Source organism: Mixophyes fleayi, chromosome 6, assembly GCF_038048845.1.
Source record: "Mixophyes fleayi isolate aMixFle1 chromosome 6, aMixFle1.hap1, whole genome shotgun sequence".
Taxonomy (NCBI): Eukaryota; Metazoa; Chordata; class Amphibia; order Anura; family Limnodynastidae; genus Mixophyes; species Mixophyes fleayi.
Window position 1 is genome coordinate 160,124,007 of NC_134407.1, and position 24,465 is coordinate 160,148,471.

The 24,465-nt window shown below is 37.2% G+C and overlaps 1 protein-coding gene and 1 long non-coding RNA gene across 4 annotated transcripts in view; one reads left to right on the top strand and one right to left on the bottom strand.

Annotated features, from left to right (window-relative positions):
• The window catches only part of ZNF385C (zinc finger protein 385C), a 245,946-nt gene that overhangs the window by 118,663 nt on the left and 102,818 nt on the right, over positions 1 to 24,465 (top strand). The window contains exon 1 of one of the 3 annotated variants that reach the window (XM_075176929.1): positions 13,866 to 14,239. The exons of the other annotated variants lie outside the window; for them this stretch is intronic. Coding sequence (XP_075033030.1) covers positions 14,230 to 14,239 — 10 coding nt within the window. The 5' untranslated portion in view covers positions 13,866 to 14,229. Of the gene's footprint in view, positions 1 to 13,865; positions 14,240 to 24,465 lie in introns of those variants that run through there. 3 annotated transcript variants of the gene reach the window in all.
• Positions 1,641 to 13,839, bottom strand: LOC142094606 (uncharacterized). The gene is made up of 3 exons (XR_012677681.1): positions 13,698 to 13,839; positions 7,944 to 8,028; positions 1,641 to 2,204 (listed from the first exon to the last, which is right to left on the bottom strand). It is a non-coding gene; the product is annotated as an uncharacterized LOC142094606 (long non-coding RNA).

Sequence of the window (24,465 nt, forward strand, 5' to 3'; positions counted from 1 at the left end):
TTCTAGTCAAATCAAGCTACTTAAGGTGTTAAAAAGGTTCTTGTCATGCATTTGGGCCTAGCCCAGGCCTCCTCAGGGGAAGAGAGTTACTTCCCGACGCAAGCGCCCTTTTTTAACATGGTTTTGTCCACATGTCACCACCTCATCATTTTTCTCCATCATCTCATCCTTCATCTTCATCGCCACATCCTTCATCAAGCTACTTAAGGTGTTAAAAACTCCCCACTGTCACCCCCAGCAACCACCAACCACTCCCAACTGTCACTTCTCCTTCAAGAAATATATAGGTCAGTGTATAACTCTGCCCAGCAGGTGGCGCTGCAGCTTGTTTTTGTTTTTTTCACACACGCCACTAGGCATTTATATAGTAGATATATATATATATATATATATATATATATATATATATATATATATATATATAAAATGTAGGGGCCCGGTGCACTGCATTGCCCGGGGGCCCATAAAGTAGTTAAGGTGGCCCTGATGTATAAGCCATGATAAATGTTCCCTATTCTGCATTAAAATGGTCTTGCAGCTGATTGTCCAAAAGTCACTGAAGATACTTACAGATATGGTGCTCCCTCTTTATAATGACACTTTTTATGCTGCCCATTGCAGTACATTTATATTCGCTGCATAAAAGTACATTAAAAGGATACCCAGTTATATCTTAACAAATGCCATGTATGCCACTAGTTTTAGGTTGTGTTTTATGCAGGCAGTGCGGTGGCACATTCATTAGCATTGCTACAATGCTGGGCTGTGGGTTCTGTTACCTGGCTGGACACCTTCAGACTCTGCTCTGTTGCCTCTAGCTCTCTCCTGTAAGCAACATGTTATATGTCTAAAATTAATCCAGAGGAGACATACAATCTCCACACAGATTGTGCTCTGTCTATACTCAAAGTCCTAAAACATACTGGTAGGACACATACTTAGTGTGTGGTACAGAATTTAGGGGCCAATTTTTCAAAAGACAAATAGCAATACAATTTTTTTTATCCACGTTTTTCCCTATGCAACAAAGGGTTACAAAACAGTAAGTCTTGTAGCTATAACTTTTCTGTTATAGCAATTTCAGGATGGTGATTAAATTCATTATAAAAAAATGCTTTATTATTTGAATAAAACATTTAGTTTTGATCCACCTCAAAATGTCCACATAAATTATCATCCTTTATTGACAATTTTCCCAGCAATAAGGGATGAAGTTTCATGTTTCTGAGACAGTCTCTTATTGGATGCGCTTGTTCCGACATGTCCTTTTAATAAATAGACATGAAACTTCATCCCTCTGGGTTATGCCCCAGACTCATTATAGAGTCAGTTTAGTTAAAGAAGGGAGGGGAGGAGTACGAAACCTGCCGGTGAGGGATCATGGGATCCTCCTCCCGCAATGCTCTCCCCATAGAATGGCTAACGCCATCTTCAGATTGGGAACAAGTTTAGAAAAGTACAGTTTTTCAGAGCTTTGTAAATAAGTCCAGACTGCAGTCCCCATTGAGAATAATGGGGACTGCTGTATTCTGTGGTAGTTTGCCTAATGTGGGTGAAATCTGTAAGCTTTACTGGAGCGGAGACTGATTAAACATTCTCTGTAAAGTTTCTATATAAATAGAAAAAGGTTAATAATGGTATTAGAGATAATTCCATTTTTATTATTTTCTCTTTACACAATAGATAGAAGTACATGGGGTGGTATTGCTTAAAAGTTCAGTTGGCTTCCATATGGGAAGATTAAATTGCATTTTTAAATGAACTACATTTTTTTCATCAAACTACACAGTCCTATAGGGGTTCAATAAATGGCAGAGTAACCCATTATATTTCTTTTTTGAGGGGCTGCACAAAGCAGTCGCCTCACTCCTCAGCCGTAGCATCTCTGACAGCTGCATTGATTTTTAGCTGAGAAGGCTTAAACAACATTAGCATTGTTTCACAGTGAGATTGCCTTGTGGCTAATTGAAAATGAAATCTGAGAAAGCACAGGGAGCAGTCAATAGATCTCTCTTGGGTAAATGAGTGCAGATAGCTCCCCTGTGGACAATCACACAGAACAGCTCCATCAACATCATAGTTCTTAGCACATGGATGCCTTTCAAAGATAACCGTGTTCATCCATCTGCAGCCACATGCTCCTTTCTGTGGTCAGATCCAGCCTCGATAGCTTCACAACCATTCTGACTCCCCAGGTTCAGCTGCTAATGAATAAAATAAAAAAATTATATATATGTATATATATATGTATATGTATATGTGTGTATATATATATATAATATTAAAGTAATTCTATCGTTTTCAAATAAGCATTGCCCAAGCGATTGTATTGTGTTTCCAAAGCACAAAGTAATTTATTTTAGCAGATGGAAAATTTAGCAGTTCAATACATAATTATAATACAGTACAGCCAATACCAAAAAGATACATACATACCGCGCCTGCATGCGCTCGCTAAGCTGCGCTCCCACTGGTACCAGAGCACAGTACTTCACTCCAGAATACTGTGGTCAGAATGACTGCCCTGGTACCAGCTAGAGGAGTAATATATATACTCAGTGTTACAGTGAAAACAATGCAGATGGTGTGGCTTCCTTCTATTGGTCCAGGTATCAGTAAGGTCCAGAGTGCTGCAGGTCATAGGCCAGTTCAAACCAAAATATCCAAATGTGGGGGTCATCTCTCCAGGGGTTGTGCTCTGACTTTCCCGCCAAGAATCCAGTTACAACTAGTCTATAAGCATTTTATAGTCAGTATTTCTTTAAACATTTATTCCCTAACATCGCTAACTAGAGTATGCAATGTGCGTTCTCTTCGGCGAAGCAATCGGACAACTGCTGATGAATAGGGGATTAAATTGATACCAGACATAACACGTTTCCTGTAACCTGAACTTTAAATAACACTAAAGTGTACATATAATCATAATATATAAACTACTAATAAACTAAATACTATCTGCTCACAAATCACTGTGGATTGGAATCAATATAAATATGAAATATATAAATAACTAAATGTTGTAGTGCGAGAGTGTGCGTGCGTATTTTACAGCGTGATCGCGCCATGCCACGTGTAGCGTGGCATACTGAGTGCAATCGCACGATAAAACAATATTAACCAATATACTTTCGTTCATCCAATTATACAACTTCGACAATATATATATATATATATATATATATATACATAAGTGTGTGTGTGTGTATATATATATGTATATATTTATATATGTATGTGTGTATATATATATATATATATATATATATATATATATATATACTGTAAAATTTCCTTCATTGACCGTTAAATCCATATTCATAGCTTTCCCCCCAATATTCAACCCTAAGATGTAAGGCAGGTAGGTAGGTGGAGAGTGATGATAATTGATCATTTCTATTGGTAAAATTCTTAGTTAAGCCCTGTAGAATTTATTAATTAAAGCAAATATTAAAAGTAGCTTTAGCTTTTAAAGAGTATTTCTACCCAAAAGGGAAAATAAAAGAGTGAATAAATAGTGCAAACCAAAGAAAGCCCCATGGTAGTGATAAAGAATTTAGGGCATATCATGCGATAAAACGTTTAACTATCAAAAAGTTCTATATCAATCATTAGAGCTATTTTGTGAAATCAGTCCTAAGTGTAGGAACATGGTGGCAATTTTCTTATAGCTTCCTCTGTCTATATGGGTAATTCAGTTTTTGCTGAAGTGCTGCAACAGCATCATGCTGAGTTTTTGAACAAATATTCCCTATTTTTTTTTTTGCTCGCACCTCTATGAAAAGAACAAAATTTTCATGTAATTGATGGAGCCTCGAAGCTAATTGAATCTTCTTCCTGTGTGCTGGAGATCCGAGCCCATTTTCTTATACCGCACCTCTTTGTGGGTGCTGGAGAGCATAATTTTTTGTGGGAGAGCATTGGCCATTGTCTCGTAGCGCCAAACAAAAAAACCAAATCTCCAAGGTGCTAGGTTTAAAAATATTGTCTCGTAGCGCACCTCTTTCTGTGTGCTGGAGAGGGGTAGCCATTTTTTGTAGTGCACCTAATTTTGTGTGCTGAAGAGTGGTGGCAATTTTCATGGGTCACAACGGGGAGTATGAGAGTTCTTTGCATAATCCCGTGAGTCTCCCAGATATTCCTAGAGAGTAAGCAGCTATGCTGCCATGTTAAGAGGGATGTGCTTCTATAAATTCATGTAATCTCCTCTTGCAGCCATAGTTGTATATCTGCCATCACTTCACAATTGTGCTTGGGGGAAAAAAACATCCAATCAGGATTTCAAAAACATTCAAATTCATTACAAGGTTTAATACATTAACATCAGGGGGGTCTACTAATTGTCAATTTTCCACATTTTTCACTTGTTAGAAAATGTGATTTCTTTGTCCAGATTCTTTCATTTGTCGACCATTGATTTTCATTTCCATTCATTTTAATGAAGCTTACATCATGTGCTACATGTAGCAATATCATTTAACTGAAAGGGCCAGTTGAAGTGAATCACAGGGACTTTCCTTCACCACCAGCCAATCACAAGCAGCCAGTGTGGGAAACTGTATGCAATTGGCTGGTGCATAGCTTGCAACAAAGAGGAGTCCTGAGGACTACCTGCTTTTAGCATTCAGTGGTGATTAGTGCTAGCATGCAGATGTTGTTTTTTCTAGTTATTTTTTCCTACCATTTAAGATTTTATTTTTTATTTATTAAAGTGGTAAATGAAGTCCAGCATATGCACCACATTTAGAAACTCCATTGAAACATAGAGGTCATTGACATGAATGGACACGTTTGCATAAATTATTTTTGTTGGGTTATTTATTATTTTATTCAGCAGTGTCTCAAATTAGTCAAAATATTTATAGTGATTTTCACAGCAATCTACTAAGTCGATCTTTCATAGATTCCCACTGTTCTATTCTCAAACCTGAGAATTTGGTGCTTACAGTTATTTTGTAATGTCTGGTTTGTTTGGGGGTTTTTTTCATTTTCTTCAGGTTTGGAAAACTACAGAATTTTTTTTTCCCATTTTTTTGCCTTGAATAGATTTGGTGATTATTAAATTAGCCGTAAATCAATAAAAAAAATAGCGATTTATAAAACTATTTCTACAAATCGAAGGTTTACTAGAACATCTGTATGCCTGCACAGGAATGTAATTTTATATAGTAGTCATATTTCATTCAAGTAGCATAAATATGGAGCAAATATGTTATGGTTAAGTAGGTGTCAGTTTTAACACAGGTTGATTGCCTACCCTAGAGTCTTCAAAGAGGAGATTAATTATACCTCATGCCTGTTTTTAGATACACCTCATGCCTCAATTTTTAAGTCCTCCCATGCCTCACACCGCTATTTGTAAGCCCTCCCACACCTCATACCTCTAATTTTAAGCCCTCCCACACCTCATGCCTCAATTTTTAACCTGCCACACCTCAGCCCCCCATTTTTAAAAACCCCCATACCTCTGTTTTTAACTTGCCCACCTAAATTGTCTCTCTTACACTCCCAAACCTCATACCTCTATTTTTAACTTGCTCGCATCAGTCCTCTGTTTTGTTTGTTTTTTAACTATATTTTAATTTTATTTTCCGAAACACGGCAATAGACTAATCTATTTTTAAGCCCTTCCAGACCTCATACCTCTGTTTTTGACCTCTCCATATCAGCCCTTTTGTTAGACAGCCGCCACCACCACATGCCTCTATTGTGCTTGCTCTGCGGATCTGCTCCTGCACTGTAACACTGACAAGCTCCCGCAGAGTCAGACCCATCCATCTGTGTACAGGACAGGGGGAGAGGGCAAAGAGTTGCTTCACTGCAGACTCACATTTGCAGAGAAAAATGGTGGCTGGCAACCGGTCGCCAGCATCCTAATTCTATGTGCTCAGTCTTTTTGTACCATTGGAAATTGGTTGAAGGCACAGTATAAAAAGACTTACCTAGCTGTAACCCAAAGGGGTGCTAAGTATCACACAGGAGCCAGAAAGCTGCGCCCATGATAAGTTATTTTGACTCGAGAAACCAGCCTGCATCTGAATAAAATAACTCACACACTTTTAGCCTGTTCTATCTGTGCCCCCTCCATATCTCTCTCTCCCTCTCTCTCTCTCTCTCTGTGCCCCCACTCCAAATCTCTCTCTCTCTCTCTCTCCTCATTAGTTATTCTGTCCATCTCCATTCTATACTTACCGTTTTATGACCTTTTTTCTTCTGTCGGTTTCTCCTCCTTTTCTTCTCTGCCTTCTGTGTTGTTTTCTTCTGTGCTGCATCCAACGGCTGCTCTTCTGGCTGCTCTCTGCTCCCTGCTGCAGTCTTACTGACTTTCGGGTGCCTCTACCCTGCTTACTGCCGGCGAGTCTGAAGAAGTGGGGCATCGAGAAGTGTCGGTATGTCATACTGGCACATAGAGCCCCACTTCGAGAACTGGGCTGAACGACAGAATCATCCTGTTTGTAGCTGGCATAATTAAGAACACATGTTCAAAGCTATGAAAATACAAAAAAAATATAAGGCCATTGAAAGGAAAAAAACATTTTTACAATTTTCCTAGAAATTAGTACAATAGTCATCTAAGGAAAAGGAGAACATATCCCATATCCCATATGGTACCAGCTGCGTGGCAATATAAATGCCCATATATATAGACATAACAAAAAGACAATTGTTGTCAGCGCTTAACATTGCATATCTGTGTGTGTCAAGCAAAATGAAAACATGAGGTATTAGTTCATATTTTGATCAAAACATTTAAACCTGCATCCCAGCGTCAAGGATACCTCATTGTATGCAGGTTCTACACTGACTATATGCTTTAGACACCATTAAAATGCAGCTAAAATCAGATGCACCCACCTCCCAGGTATAGGGGCTTATATCTAGCAAGGGCTGGATTGTAAGTCATACCCAAATAAGCCTTAAATAGGTTTGAAGGGCAGCTGCTAAGACAACATAAGGCAATATTTTGAGACAAAACCAGAGAAAAAATAAGCCTGCGCTTGGTGTATCCCATATTATATATGGTACAAGCGAGCTAAAGGAGTGTTCAATCAGGACTTAGTATATTGATGAGTGTGTCTCGGGTATTGAGCGGTTGTGTACAGGGTCTCAAAACCGGTGAGCTTCCTCCCTGCCGCATCACGAATCTCCAGAGTATACAAGAAATGTTTTAGTTGCAGATGTGTCTAAACCTCAGAGTTGGGCAAATCCCATTTTGCTTGGATTTCAGCAAATGGTAAGACCCCTGAGTCTCTCACCAGCTGGCCGACCCAAGATACCCCAGACTGTGACCTATGGTGAAAAGACGCCACCGACTTGCCCGGGGGAAACTATGGGTTGTCAACAAATGGAGTCAAGGGAGAGGTCAAAGAGGATATAGGTTATATGGATCTAAGTCTGGACCAGCGCTTTAATGTTGGGGTTATAGTCAAATGGTGAATACAAAAGCATTTAATTGAACATCTATTTTTAGAATAAAGCATTTATAATGCAGCAATGCTTAAATAACATTATTAAAATTATTTATTTTTATTTTAAAAATGTATTTTTAATTAATAATTATAAAAACAAGTTCAATGTTTATAAAGGTAGTAAAAATAATTCACAATTATATACAGTGTGTATGTAAATATATATAGATATAGATAGATATATATATAATGTTTGTGTGTGTGTGTTTTCAGCTCCATGTGTACAACTATGGAGACTGGCTCGCAAATCTGTAAATAAACTCTTGCCAGGACATCTACCTTGATGATATTTTACTGAGAAATGCAGGCAACAAGGGATTTACTTCTGGAGTCACTATTAGTGCTGTTGGAATATATTCCATACACACAAGCCGACATCTGGGATGTTCCAGCTGCCTTTACCAACATCCGATAATTTTCCTATCAATGTCAAAAGAATCATAATTGGACAAGGTGATCGTTTTTGCTTCTCACCTTGGAAGTTGGGAAGGGATCCACATTGTAGCCCAGTGCCATCATCAACAGGAAGGAACAGCCATGTCAGCCTTCAGTGCTCCATCTAGGGGTACACAGGGAAAATAGTAACATTGTATGAGTGACTTTATGACTTGGCTTCCTAATGATACTTTCGGCACTGAGAGTAGTTACTTCTCTTTTCCTGGATTGTTATTTAATTTTACACTAGTATTCTTGGCTCCTTTTCTGTTTTTAGTGAGTGTGTCTGTACGTTTTAAATTATTCTGTTATAATTCTCGCCTTTTGGCCTATGAATTTTTAGTTTTATTTTAGTTTAATTCACATTTTAATTTAATTAATTTTATTACTATATACGTCCAAACCCTATCCTCCAGGAGATGATTATTCAATGGATTTGTACAATATATTTCTTAAGTTATAGCCTCTAATTTTCAATACATAGTTAAATCATTTTATAATATCATCACTGCGCCTACTCTTTAAACTGATTTTGATGTCTTTCCTCAAGATTTTGTTTTGTAGCCTATAAACCATTTTAATAGCCATTTTTTTTTAAATGTTTCTTTGTTAATTTTATTTTCCTGGAAACGGGGTCTCCAGGGGCAAACCCAGGATTTCTAGAGGGGGGTTTCCACTCCACACCACCAGAGTTGACATGACAATCATATAGTGGACATGGCTATCATTTTAGCCAGTGCTACGCCACTCTTCAACCACTTCCCACGCACTTCAAATACACTGGCAATGCTGTGTGTTATCTGTTTGGTGCACAGAGCTCCCCCTTCACAAGCAAAACAGTGGGACATAACTCCCGACTGTCCATGCAGTGGGGACAGTCCTGACTGAGTAGGACATTCACAGAAAAAATCAGGACAGCCCCACCAGAATCAGGACAGTTGGCAGACTGTGCTGCTCTCTCCTAAATGTTCTTGCGGCTTACACTACCTGCTGCTGCCTGTGTCTTAAGCTCATTACATGCTTGTCTGGGTCCTGGAATGTTGGGGTTCTGTGTGGAAAAAGGGATAGGTACATGATATATGAAAAGCTGTTTATGCAGTGCAATGTACCACTTACTAAGAATATCAATAGCTAAAATACAGTACTACAGAGGGGAGTTTACCAAGACCCATATAGACGTGGGAATTAGCTTTGTGACTCATGTATGAGTCTTTAGTGGGATTTTTTTGAATTAATAATGTGCTTAATTTGAATTATGTTAAATTTGTATACTAATTAGGTATATGTAGGTGAACAGCCCTAAAGTTTTATCCCGTTGTAGTGAACTACCTACTTAACCATTCCTTAGTTTTTAGCTGAACCCTTTTCTCAGAGAAGAGATCTTGTCTGGACCTTAACTATTGCCTTGCACACTTGTTGTAGCAAGTAGTATACCATGAACCTGAAGGCACTTCTGGCTAGTCTAACATAACTTCTGAGTGCTTTGCACTCAATATTTGACACATATACAGTATATGCAGATTATAGCTCTTGGTTTTAAATCAGGTGCACCAGACAAGGTGGCTCACGCAGCCAGCATGGTTTAACCAAAGTAAAGTGCAATCCAGGATGGAGATCACGAGTGATATGTTATCAGCGTATAGAGACCTATGTCAATTTTATACCCTTATATCACACAATGACAAATGGTACCTCCTGGTGTTAATTAATACATATAAGACAAATATCCTATTTAAAAATATGCTCTTCTGTCCATGGTAATTCTAAAGCATAATACCGACATTACATAATACATCTTGCATAATATAATTATTCATATAATTTCAACTTTATGTCACATGAGGCAAATTAATTGATAACAGCTAAATCATGATAGCTAGCTCCCCCCAAAAACAAGGTTACCCAAGCAGAAACAAAGCAATCCTTCCAAAGCAGAGTCATACAAAGAGACACACAAAATGTAAAATACTAGTAAAACAATGAAAGTGACATCAATAATATAATATAATAATATAGTATTGGGCTGACTGTAAGCTAATAAAGTACCAAAAAGAAATTCAATTATATGTGGTAACTAAATGTATAGTATAAATGACTTAACTTATAGTCATCAGATTTGAATATACTGCTGGTATGTAAAAGAGGAATATACAGTAGCAATAATTTAGATCAAAAGTAAGAAAAAAAACATAAAACATAGATGCCCATCAGGCAAAAGCAAACATAACTAAATTGTGATATTAGACCCATCAAATGTGTGATACATGAATGTTTTTATATTTAAAATCAAATTCCCTCATATATTTACCTGAAAAATACTGATATTAAGAGCTCCAGATCGGCATGCAGACAAATCCCACTCTAGTGCTTACAGATGCTGTATTAGCTGATATAAGCAGGCACCCAATCAGAGAGTGTCAAACAGTCTTGGAACCAGCTAGTGGGCGTGAATTAAGGTGAAGCGACGCCCACATCAGTGGCGCACGTCGGATTCCCTGCCCCCCCCCCCCCCCCCAAAAAAAAAACATATAGAGAGAGCATCGGCGGCACTACACTGAACAGCAGCCGCGGCGCTGTCAAAGAAGAAGCGTCCGTGGCGGTGCTGTATTGTACAGTCTTTCTATGAAGGTGCACTGTTCTTTGCGGAGGGGAGGGGTTTCTGGAGAACCAGAAACCCCCCCTGCGTGCGCCCCTGGTCTCCACAAATAGATTTAGAAGAAAAACTTGAATGAATTTCTTTAAGATAAATGCACCTGCTTTTATTAAGTCCTGGGTCCCCCAGTAAGTTAGGTTCCATAATGAATCCTTTTTCTAAGGACAATTAACATGAGTTTTATTTTGTATAATATTACACTCTGGGCCTGATTCACCAAGGAATGTAAATGCCAATTTTGTGCGTATAATCCGCAAATTTGATCTGCACCTGCCCAGAACGAGACCATACACAACTAAACACAGCAACAGTCAATTCATTTTCGTACACAAAAGACGCTTACGACAGCTTACGATTTCTGGGGTGTTTGTCCCTAATTAATATACAGTAAGTACGTGTCAAGTTCGAGCGCACGCAACCACGTCCGATTTGAAGCTTGAACATCTCAAAGTTACTTGTTTTTCTGCTGTATCTCTTGCTCCAGGTACAGGACTAGTCTAAGTCCTGTGCAGTAGTTATGACACACTCGCATGCATGCTATAACATGTGTTTGCAATCAGGAGCAACTATAAAAATTTATTTTATGTTACGTAGACTTTGAGAACATCCTTATAAATGTATTTCATGGGGGAAAAAATCAGTAAATAAAAACAGATGACATTAATTAAAAAAAAAAAAAAAATCTGTGCGTTCTTTTGCAAACCTTTATTCCACATAGGTATTGGACGTATCCTGCAGTGTCCTGTGTGGTAGAGCAGACCTACACCTGAATTCATCAGCCCACGTATCTTCAGACTCGCTCCTTGTTGAATTCCGACGTGCGTATTCCTGAATTCGGTGTGTTGTAAAACAAACGCACAATGCGCTTAGTTTGCGTGCCTTGATGAATCAGGCCCTTTAACTGTATCATAATATATACCAGCACATCATTAACCAGTGTTAGAAAGATAAAAATATTTTATTTTTATAGTTTCCATGTATAATTTACAAATGTGTAACTGCAGTCAGTAGATTCAGGTTCTAGCCTTGACATACACTTCAATCTTATGGGTTTACTCATCAGGCTGTGAAATCCATTTGAGTCTATTAATTCACTTTAATAGTATTTAATGATCTGTAATGTCCATTGTTCCTTAGTGAATAGGATCCTGTGAGAACAAGTGATGCATATAATGGGATGATCATGATGTTTTGCAAGGTGACCCCACATAAGTCTACTGGGACAGGGACATGTGAAAAGGACAATTGTTATTAAAATGAGGGTAACATGCATGTAATGGAGTCGGTCTGAAGGGTTTCCTATGTGCTGGCTGCACTTGGCATCTGGGTGCTTGTCTTCCTAGATCAGTTTTGCAAGTGATGCTTTGGAAATGTCCTATTTCTTTCATGTCAGAATGTTCCGTAGCACACAACTCGGATTTCATCTGGAGGATAGATGAGAAGTAACTGAATGTCTGTTAAATAATATACCAGATAAATCAATAACATGCTGTTTTTTATTGTGTGGATACTTAGCAAGGGAACACTTTAGAAAAGGAAACACTATTACATTTAAAATCCCTTCAAACTTTAGCAATGCTGTGGAAGGTGTATTCTTCCCCATTTGCTTCCCCTGATGTCAGAAGACTGGAAGAGAAATACTATTCTCTTCCCTGTTATTACACACAATAGATTACAAGCTCTTTGGTACAAATGCACATTGTTGTTTCTTTACATGTAAGGAAAACCTGTTATCTCTGCCCTATTATCATGTCATTTATATAGCTTTTCTCTCAGTTTCCCTGCATCTGTTTACCCCTGTCACTTTTTATTAATGCCCATATTTTTATATGATAAAATTACATTTAACAGACAGACATGGTCTGAGACTGGGGGTAAAGAACGAGTGTTTAAAGATAGAATTGTGGGCAGGCTGAATTGCCTCCCAGTAGGGGTGATGAGAGCCTATTACAATTATATATGGAAAGAATGGTTTGAATGGATGAACATTTTTTTTTATAAGAAAAGGAGCAGTGTGTGTTTGACTGTTTTCCTGCTAATATATTAAAAAAAAAAACTACTTGGTAATAGTGCATCATGGTTTTAAATCCTTTTCGGCAAAAATATTATATACTGTTAGCAACAAAATGTATATTTGTGGCACATCTTGAATATATTTAATAACAACGAAATATAGAAAAGTATTTTTCTCCAAAGAACACTATATATTTTATTTTAAAAATACATCTCCCACTAACAAACTCTTACTTATTATCCCAACATATGCTTATATTTGTTCACACTTACTCATTATAGTCTGCATCCCTTAATATTTGTGATTGAGCTATCAGTCTAGCTCCTTCTGTCCCAAATTGTTCTGCTGTATTTGTTTTAATGAAAGAACTGTGCAGGGCAATGGTACATGGTATTATCTACTTTTGCTGAAAGAATCGTGTGACACATCGGTGAGACAAGAAATTGTCTAATGTGTCCTGCTTTGTTTCACCATTTCTCCTTCGCTGAAAGGGGTTGCAGATTCATGAATCAGTCCCCCAGCAGGTGGAAAAGTCTCCATCGTTCTTTCCTGCTGCTTCATTTTGCAAGTTGTTTATTTTTCTTCTATTCTTACAATGTATACATTTCTTTATTACAGAGGAATCATTTAATGTGATCTTAGGAGGTCAGTATAATGCCAAAGTGCAGAGCCAACATCAGTGGGTTTGCCTGATTTTATATGACAGAATGAGTAGTGGATTACAGGACTGATCCTCCAGCAAAAGTGGCAGAGGCTAAAATATGTAAAACATGTCAAAGCTAATCTGTACTACGTATTATGATAATCAGATAAATCCTGTGCCTTCCCAATTGATAGTGAAAAGCTAGACTGACTGGGATAATTGGATCTTATCAGACTTCAAACAGCTTTAGCCTGGAACACACTTTGTTCCGTTCTCCTTCCTTTTAACTGTATGTTTGCACAACATTTTAAAAAAAGATGTGTGGGTTTTGTGTAGCACATTAGGAAAGGACAAAAATGCAACAAACAATGAAAGAAAATTGCACAATAAGACAAAGATCTAACATTAGCCAGTCCCTGACCTGAAGAGCTTACAGTCTTGGTTTAAGTTTAAGACGTATGTCGTGAACTGAGGATATCTCACCTTTGCATCTCTTCTTCCCAGACTCCTGCGTGGCCTCCAAGTGGTGCATTACGTAGTGGTAACCCAGATTGTAAAGTGTGCCAGGGAAATTTGTGAGGGAGAACTGGCATGCCCTCACTGCGAGAGGAGATGGAGAAGTACGTTGTGAATTCTCTCTCTCTCCCTCTACACCCCCACCCCCCTTAGACCTCCCATCCGATTTGTATGTTAATACAGTATCTTTTGGTTTGCAGAGCTCTCAGCTGGGAGAGGCTACACTGGGTAATTTCTGCATCTGTGCTCAGTGATTGGGTTAAAGCAAGGGCCAGTGGCTTTGGAGAAAGTGCCGCTTGTTTACCTCCTCCGGGCAGAGATCAGTGGAGCATTAAGCTTTTAATTGAGGTATAAGTGTATCATTTGGGAAGGTGAACGAATTGGAGGCCGGTCGCCTCTCTATCAGAGGCAGCCAGAAGGACCTGCGTGCGAATACAGACGCTCTGCAAAATCTGATAGCGATTTCGGGGGGAGACAGAACGACAAGACGCAATCAAGAATGCTTTTGGGTAAGTGGAGGCAACTTTGGTGTTTTCGGTTTATTCCCACTGTCGGTGTGTGTAAATGTGCCATATCCATTGTATTTGCTACCAAGGTGATATCAAGGCGCTTATTACCAGTGTGGAGATTTGGAAGGTTGGAGAAATGGATGACAAGAAGAATAAAAAGCTGTAATATTGCTAAGCCTAAGTGCTTGGAGAATCTGACAGTTCTTTTGCTTTTGTTTAATTTATTATGTCTGCCCACAATTTTGATGGCTGCCACTAAGCTCAACAAAGAGTATTCCTATTTGTGTATAGGAGGTTGGTGATATATCAGACGTGTGACCTTGGTGCATCTTTGGAAAACGGATGGGGTATATGATTTTGCAGGAAGAGGAAAATGAAAGGTGTGTTTTCCAAATGCCTGGATAAAGGCAAGTGGTTTTAAAGGTCTTTAAAGGAAAAAGGTTGATTTTGCTGCCGTAACTGTGGGGTGATGCACATGCACGCTTGAGGAATCAGTCAAGCAGCCAAGCAATGTGTTCCCAGCTGATGTGTTAGCAAGATATATATTGTCTTTATGCCCAATTATTATTAAGTTGTTGGTGGGTAATACAGATGCCCTATCTGAATCACCAATGTTGAAGTATAAACCAGAGGTTCTAAGGTGACTTGGTGTTTTAGTCAGGGGGTACCTTATAAATCACATGACAGAATGTTGATGAGGTGAAAGGTACATATATGAAGTATTCTGCACCAGTACAGGCAAGAAGTATGTGATCTTAGTTTTGCTGTAGAGATTTAGAGTGTGTGAATACATACTTAGGATTTGTCTTTGCACATGAACTAAAATGTGATTTAACGAATAAGAAAGGACTAGCTGACAACAGCTTAGGAAAAGGTTGTAGTCATTCCTCTACATGCTTAGGGTACTATAAGGTCACGGATCTACCTTTTACAGTGCATACATCAAAATGTTTTCTTTTGAGTTTTTGTCATGACTGTTGGTCAGCTCCGTGATAAAGATATTGTTTCCATTTGTTTTTGTTGTACTCAAGAGCTTGCAGACTCATTGCATTCATTTTAAAGGAGGAAGTCGCTTCTCAAGGGCAGAGAGAGGAGAAAAGAATCACAATCTCTTTCCTTTCTAGTCTGAGGGGTGTGATAGTCCTATTTTCAAGAACATGGTATTAAGGCATCTATTATATACTATTCAGTATGATGTGAATTATTACTTTGTCTGGCTTATAGTTAAATAACCGTTAGTATTTGTTGGGAAGGTTATTGGATGTATCTTTATAACTGATGATACAGCCTGTGCCCAAATTATCGCTGGACTGCTGTACAGATATATTTTTTTACATCATTCAATAGCAATATTCAACATGGTACAAGTCAAGGTTTGTTTGGAATAAAGGGCTCTAATGTGTCTCCACTAATTCTATAAGGGTTGTTTGCTCCAGTGGGACAGGAACTGATGTGAATGATTAAATGCTCTCTATAAAGCTCTGCAATATACTCTATGTTGGCGCTATATAAACATAAAACAGTTAATAAATAAGTAAGGTTTCACATTCTGTCCATATTGTGTTTAAAGTCTAGTTTGATTTGTTTCATTTGTGCAGTCTCCTAAACCTTGGAAATCTCAATTTTGGCTCATAAATCGCATAATTTCTTTTACGTTACTTTGACCACCATATGTGCTAATACATGAGCTGCCTATTTAAAGAGTTTGCCTGTATTGATTAGTAATTGAATTGAACTGGCAAAGGGGAACATTTGATTTTGTGACTATGTGTAATTATATGATGTATTTTATGGAAACTTGCTTCCTAAACCTTCAACCTTGAGGTAAATGTAGATGACTTCCCAGCTTTTCAAGTCAGAGGTTACTTGCAGATCTTGTTGTGTTTAAATGTGCTTTTTTAATGACATTGTATTTTTTTGTGTTCATGTCCATTTATTTTGTAGGTTGATGATACATATAAAAATAAATAAAAGGCATGTTTGAAATAGATGCTTTGTCAAACAAAGAATAGGAAGACTCGTTCTAATATTAATGGTGCACAAACTTTAGTATACCAACGTGTAAATATGCTCATAGCTTAAAGAGTTGTCTATGTTTCCTTAAAGCATTTAACCAACAAATGTTTTGAACACTTAGGAGCATATTTACTAAACTGCGGGTTTGAAAATGTGGAGATGTTGCCTATGGCAACCAATCAGATTCTATCTGTCATTTATGTAGCACATTCTACAAAATTACACCTAGAATCTGATGGGTTGCTATAGGCAACATCTCCACTTTTTCAAACCCGAGGTTTAGTAACTATACCCCCTAATGTCTTGGAAGGGATACTGCGCCTGACGTTGAAAATGTCCCAGTAACTGTTGAAGGAAAACACATTAAAAAAAGATACTTCATTTCAACTTTTAAATAGCCGCTTAGTCAAATCATTCATATATCTTTAGTATTGCCAATATATACACATATATACAGTATATGTATATGATGTATATATTTATACATACATAGACATACATACAGTGTGTGTGTGTGTATATATATATATATATATATATATATATATGTATGTATGAATGTATGTCCATGCATGTATAAATATATACATCATATATATATACTGTAGGTATGTGTGTGAGTGTGTATTGTTCTGTGTCAGGTGGTATATTACAGCCTCATATATTATATATATATATATATATATATATATATATATATATATATATATATATGTGAAATATATGTATGCATGTGTGTGTGTGTATATATATATATATATATATATATATATATATATATATGTGTGTATGTGTATATATATATATATATATATATATATATATATATATATATATATATATATATGTGAGACTGTATTATACCACCTGTACACAGAACAAAAGATTTTATGTACCGTGGTTGAGTTATACATTAATGCACCATGCTATCAGCATGCATTTAACAGAGGGTAAACAAACCCCTCACACATTAAACAGTTATGGTAATAAAATACTGTTGGCATAAAGGATTGCATATAGGTCCTTTCCTGCATTTATTGAAGGAAGTGTTAATTCCTTCAATAACTGACATCATTCATAATATAGTAATACCGGTATATCTTTGTGATATATGTGATATATATATTTGTTTACACATATGCATGTTTGCATATATGAAAACACAGTATTTTGTTCATTTGTATATAGCAGATGTTGATATATTGATGTGATACACCATTTAAATAAATTGTACATAATTAGGGGTTACACAGCCCACACTCTGCTTAGTAGAAGTCTGTATAATAGCTAACGAGCAGAGCTGACACTCGGCTTATATCACAAGAAGAAATTCAAATTCATTTTCTCTGCACTGTCATCTAAAACAGTTTGTGCTTGTAAAGAAAAGTCATTTAGTAGACTGTAAAGCTTTCCCAGAAGGTAGGGAATGAACAGGCAAGTATTTATTGTTATATGAATAAAATAAGCTAACCATACTGGGTAATAGTATATACCATTTATATGTATAATGTATCCCCCCCCCCCTTTATTATCTCTAAATGGCAGTAAATTACCTGCAGATCAAATTAAAGGTCGAAAAGCCCTATTGTTGGCATATCTGATGCTTTCCCTGATCATGGGGCCTTTTCTTCAGATTTTCTTGTAGATCAAAGCTTTGCTTTTTTAATCTTTAAAAGGTTTTTAAATATTTTCTTTTTATAGTTTGTAGTCTAATTTTAAACAATTTTTTACATTTAGTTAAGTGTAACTGAAAGCATTGAACCCTTACTGCTCCGGGCTGGTATCTCCATGGCAGCAGAGTATCGCTCAGCTGCCCCGGAGATATTTTCTTGGCAAATTACGGCTATAAGGGATTATTTTATCGGCAATAAAACGTCAGCACTATCAAAAAAGGGGATCTATTGATGGTCTTAGCTTACTGGCAGAGAACATATATTTATACATCTTAAGTTTTGCTGTCACCATTAGTGGCAGAGCCACCTAGCTGGTAAAAGTAAAGAAAAGAAATGTAAGAAATTGCTGTAAATTAATGTCATGTGTCTTAAAAGAGGAAGTTTACATGTTCAACTTATAATAAGTGTAAGTGATTGTGATTCTTGTTTCCAGTTAGGACTGTTGGTAAGTGTGTAATTCCATGCAGTACAAATGGACACTAGTTAATGGCTGTAGCTGGTTAGAGGTTGAATTATGAATATGCTATAATACATAGCTGTGTCTCTGAAAAACATATCCCCAGGCCCCCTGCCTGCAGATTTTGAGCTACCCCTGACATAACAATTAGTTCCTTGACGTCCCTGACACAAAGGCAGACATGCCCAAAATATTTTTTTTTAAGTTTAGATTTTATAATTGTTTTTAACAGGGGAGATGGTCCTGTCTGCACCTTTCTGTAATGAGTTCCCATTGCAGACAAAACTTATGTGAAAAGCTAGGTTAACACTATGGTATGTTTCTTAAACAGTAACTGTCACACTCATTGTAGGCAGCCATGTGCCTCTGGTTTTCTAACCGTTAGTCTGCATTTTCGTGATAATTGGTTAAACCTATGACATTGCTGTCTCCACTGATAATAAGTGACAGGTCCATGGTAAGCTAAGAAATCTAAATATTTCTGTCTCCACATTTGTTGTTTTGTTAACATAAAGATTTGAAGAAAGAAATGACTAGTGTAATTTTAAAGAAAATAATGGACTTCTGGGAGTAAATGTATCAAGCTCAGAGTTTCTGGTAGGTTTGAAAAGTGGAGATGTTGCCTATAGCAACCAATCAGATTCTAGTTATCATTTATTTAGTACATTCTATAAAATGATAGCTAGAATCTGATTGGTTGCTATTGGCAGCATCTCTATTTTTCAAACCCGCCGGAAATTCGCAGCTTGATACATTTGACCCCCTGGACTCAATTCAATTGTGGAAAAATTGCATTAATGGGTAAAAATCCATAATGCTGCGATGGCAAAAATGAAACAAAACACTGCAGCATATTGTCAATGTGAAGATATGAATGGAGTCAACAGCATTTTTATTTTGCATAGGAAACAGCACATAGAAATGTTGAAGTCTGTATTTTTACATTTTCACATTAGGGGGGAAATATATTAGTGGGCAGTTTTGTTCAAAAGAAAACACCCCAAGTCGCCATAAATAAATCATTAATTCTCCAAATTCTAAAATATATTAAACATCAGTTTATTTTAAAATCTGCTGATTTTGTGCAATTTTACTCTGCAGAACAAAACCGCTGTTTATCCTATTCATTTGAATAGGCAAAGCATTTCAATTTGTGCAGAAAGCTCATTGAAATGTAATAACCATAGAACTGAATGGGAAAAGCTAAGCCAATCACAAGCAATGTGTATTTTCTGACTGCTTGTGATTGGTTGATCAGGTATTGACCTCCAATCATATTGATAATGGGGCTGGTAGCAAAGCAATTAAATAGTAATGTGGAACTGTTCCAGTGTGCCCTGGCTGACACAATTGTTGGTGCTTGTAGTACCGTAAATCTCAGTAAGCCCTGCCAGCCAGTGACTTGAAGTTCCACAAGTCCTTGCAATTGTTGCTCTTGTTGTTCCAGAACTGTTCCAGTGTGCCCTGGCTGACACAACAATTGTTGGTGCTTGTAGTACAAGTAGTACAAGCGCCAGCATGTCCAAGGAGTCAATGGCTGTCTGGTCTTTCTGTAACTTGTAGTTCCACAATAGTGTTTTTTAAAAAAATATTTACTTATTGGAGCATTTTTCCTTTCATTTTAGTCGGCAATGCATTTCTATGGGATTTCTGCATCCATTGAATTGCAGTATCCATTGAAATGAATGGGAACTCTTTCTCATCTCACTGGTGCTCAGGTAACCTTAACTGTCTGAAACCAGTGTGATTACTGTGATGATTTTGCAAATTACCCTTTAGTAGATTCTCCCTGCGCTACACTGCACAATGCAGAAACGGATTTGTTTGTTTTTTTGCTTTATTTTATTATTTGGATGTTAGAAACAGTGTAAATTTACTTGGTGATTTCCATTTAGTAGATTAGGCAAATTGCAGATCAGAATTTAAATCCCTAAAAAAATAGACTATTTTGGTCTCCCCTTTGATAGATTCCCAGCCCCTGGTAATACATTATTGTGAAAACAAGAAGATTATACATATTCAAGGAACAGTGTTTAACTGTGGGGCTTGGGAAGGGGTGCGTGTGTTATAAGCAAAAGCAATACAAAGGACATCAATTTAAGATATTATGCTAGTCTAATTCCTAGTTCTAATGCTGTGTGATATATGTGCAGGGGGTGAGCCGCAATCATAGAGCAAATTGAAGATGAAACAAACTTTTTGTAAAATGTCTATTTGAGTTTTTGTTATAAATTTGTGGCGTTATGGATGATGACATCCTTCTTTAAGAAACTATGGAGATAAACGGTGACTTGCCAAATTATGTTTTTAAAGGATAAGATTGAGGGTTTGTGGTTGTTTGCAATTCTTGGATATCAGATGTTTAACTAGCACAAGGATATGAGACTAGTTTTTTTAGTCAAAGTGTAGGGGCTAGATTTACTAAACATTGTATTTGAGGCGGTTTTATTGCTCCAAACCTCCACATTTACTAAAGGACTGTTTGTGGCTGAAATGTCAAAAGGTGCAGAAATAACCTATGCCAAGTAAAGCTTTCCATGCTCCTCTATAGGGCAAAGCACAGGATTACAGGGATTCCAAATATAAAAGGAAGAGATGAATTGATAGATTTAAATAAGAAATATCATAGGTGCATATATAGAACTTTCATGGGCAGTATTCCACATGTACATTTTGTTAAATGTCACATAACATTGCTATATGCATAGCATAAATATGATATACACACAAGACTACACATCCCAAAATTCGCTTAAGTTTTACAGTATGAATGCTGTCTGCAGGCTATAGCTTTTTTTCTTTTTTGTTTCATTTTTTGGGGGGTTTGAAATAAGCCAACCAATAAACCCCCCTTTCCCACAAACATGGTTTTAGTAATGTAAACTTTATATTTTTATGTATGAATCATTTAATATACCACCTAAATTAAATATACCTTTTGAGAACAGTTAATGGCAATGGAATATGAGATACCAACTTGTTTGGAGCCTTTAGTCCAGGCCTATTACCATCATTAATGATACAGGGAGTATAAGGTGGAAGATAGGTAGACAAAATAACCCAAAATCTTTAAAAAAGCTAACTGCACAGTCTGCATTCACGGAAATGCGTGCAGGAGCTAAGCACGCAAGGCTCCAACGGAACTTTGCGCTAAGTTGAATCTACCCTATAATGTGACTATTTGCCTTGAACCCTTTCCTTGCCAGGGAGTGTGAATTCCTCTGAATGGTTAAATTGCACCTATATAGAGTATAAATATAGTATTGCATTGCTATGTATAGTAGAGTTTGAACCACTGACTTACTGAGGCAACAAGACTATTGATTCAGCTCATAAAATGGCTGCCTGCACTATTGTACGCAATGTGTCTGTGTTGATGTGTGAATCTCTAGCTCATTATTACTGTTTTCGTGCTCTGATGGGTTTCTATTTTCAGCTGTGAAGGGTAGTCCCATTACTTCTGTAACCTCTCCAGAAGGTTTCCCCATGTCCTAATCACAATGAGATTGGAAACAACACTGTCATTTTTGCCTAATTGATTTTATTAATGGCTTTTTCTTAACGCTTTGCTTCCTGGAATAGTGTGAATTGAACCTAAACAGGAGAATGTCCCCTGTTTAGACTCAATTCACATTTTTCCAGAAAGCAAAGAGTTAAGAAAAAGCCATTAACACAATTCCCATGATATGTGAACCTTTATTTTATTTTTCTACATAAATCGATAAAATTGAATCATGAGCATTGAAGGGGGTATTATACATAGTTATTTACACAAGATATCTGTGGTTAATAATGGAAATAATTGAAGGATTGAATTTAATTTATGTACATGTAGACCAAGGAAACTGATTCATACTGAAATGAGAAATATCTATATCTTAAAGTGTATTGATCACCTACACATAGTAGACGCAACCATGTTTTGTACGAAACCAATATTCAAACTATCAATTCAGTAGGAACTAAGGCATTCGGCATGGGAGAGTCATTTAGAGTTAGCAGTAAATCTAGCTAGAAGTTGCAACTGTGTTATACTGTGGGGGGGAAATTTGAAATGTTTGGATAGATATAGAGGTGTGCCTCCTAGTTAAACTCTAAATTGTAGTAAAATAAAGCTGCCCAGTATTTGTGTGCTACATGCAAAAGCAGGGAGTATTTTCGCTGCGTGCAAGCAAAAAAAAATGGAATTTGCACCTCTTGCAGTTGCCCAGGTACAAATTTGCACACTTTAGCTGGTTTTGCTCCTAATTCTAAGGGGCCTATTTATCAAGCCCTAAACCATGCAGAAACGTGTTTGTCCGCATGGTTTAGGCATTTTTATGTAAATTAATGATTTAACAAAAGCCTAACCCAGGAGATATTGGAGATATCTTCTGCATTAGCCAAATTACCGCATAATACCGCAGTCTCCATAATACTCAATGGGGTCTACGGTGTGGACAAATATATTAAACTTGTCCCCGATGACTAACGCCATCTGAAGATCAATCCTATGGGGAGAACATTCCTGTGGAGGGAGCTTCGGATCCCTCTCTCCAGCCCTCCTGCTTTCCCCTTATGTAAATGACCTCTGCACATGCATGGCTCAAGGTGGCGTATGCTCAGTAAAGACTCCGGTTCAGAACCCGGAGTTAACTTTAGAAAGAGCTCATTACAGGGACAGCCTCCTATTGGATGCGCTGTCCCTACATGACTTCAGTAGTAAATTGCCACGTTAATTCATCTGTCATCACTGTGATGACAGATGATAATTAACCGGGCAAGAGTGGGATGCATAATAAATAGGCCCATCAATGAGAACCAAAATGGATAATGTCCCAGTGATATCACTTCTATCTTCTGAATTTATATGCTGCCATTTTTTGAATATTGATTTAACCCATGAAATGTCTGCCTCTCGTGTGTAGCAATAGGTACACTGTTCATGAAACTGTTTAAACAGACGAATGACCCTCTCCTTCGTCAAGATCTGAAATTGTTGTGGTTTCCTCTAGCAAATGTCATTGCTGATGTAGTCTGTCAGTGATCTTCAGATAATCCATTCTGAGTGCACATTACCCAAACTCTTCCACATCGCCCCACTTCTCTGGTGTCTCAGGCTCTGTCACCTTGCGTTACAGCTCCCTTGTTGACCCGTCGCAGGACGAAGAAAGTACATGGCTCCGGGCCTTCTGCGTCTCTTCTCCCTATCAAAGCCAAAAAGGTCCTTGCATCGTTATCTGGCTACCTTTTGCTTTAAAAATGTAGAGAAATAGCCTTCATAGCTAAATGTTGTTACTTGAGGAATTTCTTAAGCCGGTTAATTTGTTATTGACTATTCTTGCTTTGATAACACACAGCAGTAGGTTATTTCAAATGTCATCTCTAGTCCCCAGGCTGTTGAAGACAAATCTCTCTCGCCATATTGAGGTCAGCTTCCAGTTTAATCAAGGCCTTCCAGCAAAACGGTTAGCTCCTACCTCATGTCACTTTGTATGGGATGTGTGGGCTGCGGGAATTTAGTTTATTAAAACGGCTGTGCTATATAACTGTGCTATATAGCTGAATTTATTAAGGCTTGTTCTAAGCCTTGAAATATCTCCATGACATTGTCATGTGTAGTTAATGTGCAATGAAAATTATTTTTATATTAATATTTTTTCTTGGGGAAATGGATAAAAATCTGAAAAACACAATTATTTTCTTCTTGGATTATTTAAAAAAATATAAATACATCATACCTTATTTTAAAATGGCTTACTGTGTATTAAATGCCCCCTCTATCACATTCCCCACTGGCATTCTTTGCAGTTGAGAGATGTGAGACAGATGCAGCAAGTATTCCAGAAGTTTAAGAAGAGAGTGGGTCTCTTGTCATTGTCATGTCATCTAGCTAAATGTGGTTTTTCTTTGATTAAATGAGATGTGAGATATTGACTTTGAAATCTTTTCTTATAAAATAATGTAACATGCTCTATTATATTTGTTTTAATGTATTTTAAATATGTAATAGTATGTTTATATGGAAGTATACAGTATATTTGGCCATGTCATAATGATTGTTAACAAAACAAAGTTGTACATCTCCACTAATCTGCTGC